The following is a 2431-nucleotide window of genomic DNA, read 5'->3' as shown; positions in this document are numbered from 1 at the left end:
CTCCCCCCGGCTCGCTCCGGACCCCATCCGGGCACGGAAAAGGGGGGGGAGGGGGCGGGAATAAAGCGGAGGCGCCGCCGGAACGGCCGCTCSGCATCCGCCGCGGCCCCCGAGGGAGGGAGCGCGGCCGCCCCCCTTCCCCATTCCCAAATCCGCCGCCGCGGCCCACGGTCGCCCCCCCTGTTTCCGGTGCCTTCGCTCGGATTCTGGGAGCGGCTCTTTTCCTGGGGTTTTTGGCTTTTTGGGGCTTTTTTTTACCAGTTTCTCGCATGGGCGGATACTTTCCGCTTTTCCCTGCGGGGGGAGGAGCTGCTTTCCCACTGCGGACCAAGAGAAACAGGCTTCAATCTTTCAGCGCGAGGCAAACGGCACGGAACGAGGGCTTTTCCGGACCCGGAGCGGCTCTCCGGGGGGCCGGAACGCCGCATGGGGTGTGTGTGGGGGAGGAGGGAGAGGCAGGTCCCTGCAGGGGGGAAAGGGGGGGGGGAACCCACGGCCGGGTCCCCCCCCCCCCCCGGGAAAGGAGGCCGGGTTTCACCGGGAGCGCCGGAGCCGTCTCCCCGGCGCGGCCCCTTTCCGAGCGGAGCGCGACAGGCGCCGGCTCCGGAACCGTCAAGCTTTGGCTTCGCCACCTGGAAATCGAAGGGGGCGGGAAGGAGATTTGGCAGCAACCGAGCGACGGCGACGACAAAGCGGCGTCGAGGAATCGCCCGGAAAAATCAAAAAARTGGGAAAAAGTGGAAAAAAAAGAAGGGAAGGGAGCGGTGGGAAGGCCCCAAATCCGCCGGGAAGGAGGGGCCGGCGAGCGCCCGGCTCGGGGGGCTCGCGGCGAACCCCGTCCTCGTCCTCCTCGCCACCGTCCTCCTCCTCCTCCTCGCCGCCCCAGCGCGGGCGACGAGCCGGGCGGAAGGGCGCTTCCGGGGGCTCCGAGCACCTACCCGCCGGAGGAGCCGGGCGGCGGCGCCGGGCAGCGGCCGTTTTGCCCCTCACTGACTTATTTTTGAACCTTCTTCGTTAGAGGCCGCGGCCTGCAGACGGGGCAGAGCGGGAGAGAGCGTTGGCGCGCGCTCCGCTCTGCTCCGCTCCTTCCCGCGCGGCGGGAGGCCGCTTCCGGCGCCGCTTCCCCCCTCCCCAAGCCGCCGTCGCCTCCCGTTTTCCCCCCCGGAGCGGCCGTGCCGGCTGGGAATGGGATCGGGGGGGGAAACGTCCCGGCCTCCCCCTGCAATCTGCCRCCGATCTTACCAGCGCTTCCTCGCCGAGGGCCGGAGCGGAGGCAGAGGCCGAGGGGGAAACGGAGGTGCAGGAAGGGAGCAAGGGAATCGCGCCGGAGCCGGGCCCGGAGCGGCGAGGAGAGCGCACAGGCACGCGCGGATTTGGGGGGGTTCATTTGCTTTTTAAAGGGAAGAAGCGCCGGCCAGGAGCCGTTACCTTCCCGCTCGGCACCGAGCCCCCGAGCGGCTCCGCTTTAGCAGGGAAGGGGGGAGCCGAGCTCCTGCACTAAACCGCGCGGAACGAGGGAAAACAGGAAAACAAAAATCAACGTTTTTCCACACTTAGCGCCTGCTCCGGCTGCACACAGATCCAAGGGAACGGCCGGGCAAGGGGGGGATCGGAGCGCTTGGCTCCGGAGCGGCCAGCACCTCTGCGGGAGGCTGGAGCATAACGGGAGCCGCGAGCCGGCACGCCCGGAGAGATGCCTCCTCTTCCTCCTCCTCCTCCTCCTCCTCCTCCTCGGCCCCGCTGCAGCAGGGCTGTTCCAGCAGTGGATCCGCCCGGGGCGCTGGCGCCCGAGGCTGGAACCCGCCGTTTTCGGAGCCAACGCGCCCCTGTTTCCCCCCTCCCCAAGCTCCGAGCCAGCGGGAGGTTTCCCGATCGGAGCCGGGTCCCTCGGAGCGGCGGCGGAGCCGTCACCTACCGCAGGTCACTTTGGTGGAGCCGGGGGCTTCGGGCTGGGGGGCGGGAGCCGCCGCGGCCCCCCGGCGCCGGCCGAGCGTCCCGGCCCTCGTCCGGCCTCTGCTCACCCGCTTCCGCTTGCCCGAGGTGGAACCTGGCGGAGAGACGAGCGGCCGTGAGCGACGTCCTTCGAATCCCCCCGCTCCCGAAAACCGCTGATATCGCGCCGCTTCCCGAGAAACGGCGGGAGGAGTTTTCCCGAGGGCTCCTACCCGTCTCCCAGTGCTCGTGGCGGGGTTCGGCGGCGGCAGAGTTGAGGCAAGTGTCCACGCGGCGGTCGGAGGCGGCCACCGAGGGGCCGTACGTGTACCTTTCCGGGGACACTGAGGGAAAGAGGAAGGAACGGCGTGAGCGGGATGCGCCGGCGCGGCCGCTGCCTCCCCCTTTTCCCTCCCCTTTCCCCCGAATCCGGCCGCGCCGGGCGGTACCTGTGCGCTGCCGCTTGAGCGTGGCGTAGGGCAGCAGGTCGTGGCGCGTG

General features: G+C 70.1%; 1 protein-coding gene across 1 annotated transcript in view; it reads right to left on the bottom strand.

The window, feature by feature from the left end:
- DEDD2 (death effector domain containing 2) overlaps nt 1-2427 on the bottom strand; it is a gene marked incomplete at its 5' end in the record, with an annotated part of 5520 nt that extends 3093 nt beyond the window's left edge. The window contains 3 exons of the mRNA XM_026064494.1: nt 1916-2047; nt 2166-2276; nt 2382-2427. Coding sequence (XP_025920279.1) covers nt 1916-2047; nt 2166-2276; nt 2382-2427 — 289 coding nt within the window. The remainder of the gene's footprint in view (nt 1-1915; nt 2048-2165; nt 2277-2381) is intronic.
- Between the last annotated feature and the right edge of the window lie 4 nt (nt 2428-2431).

This window comes from Apteryx rowi, unplaced genomic scaffold (genome assembly GCF_003343035.1).
Source record: "Apteryx rowi isolate R43461 unplaced genomic scaffold, aptRow1 scaffold_2170, whole genome shotgun sequence".
NCBI classification, from domain to species: domain Eukaryota; kingdom Metazoa; phylum Chordata; class Aves; order Apterygiformes; family Apterygidae; genus Apteryx; species Apteryx rowi.
The sequence above is the reverse complement of the archived record's forward strand: the minus strand, read 5'-3'. Positions and strand labels throughout refer to the sequence as shown.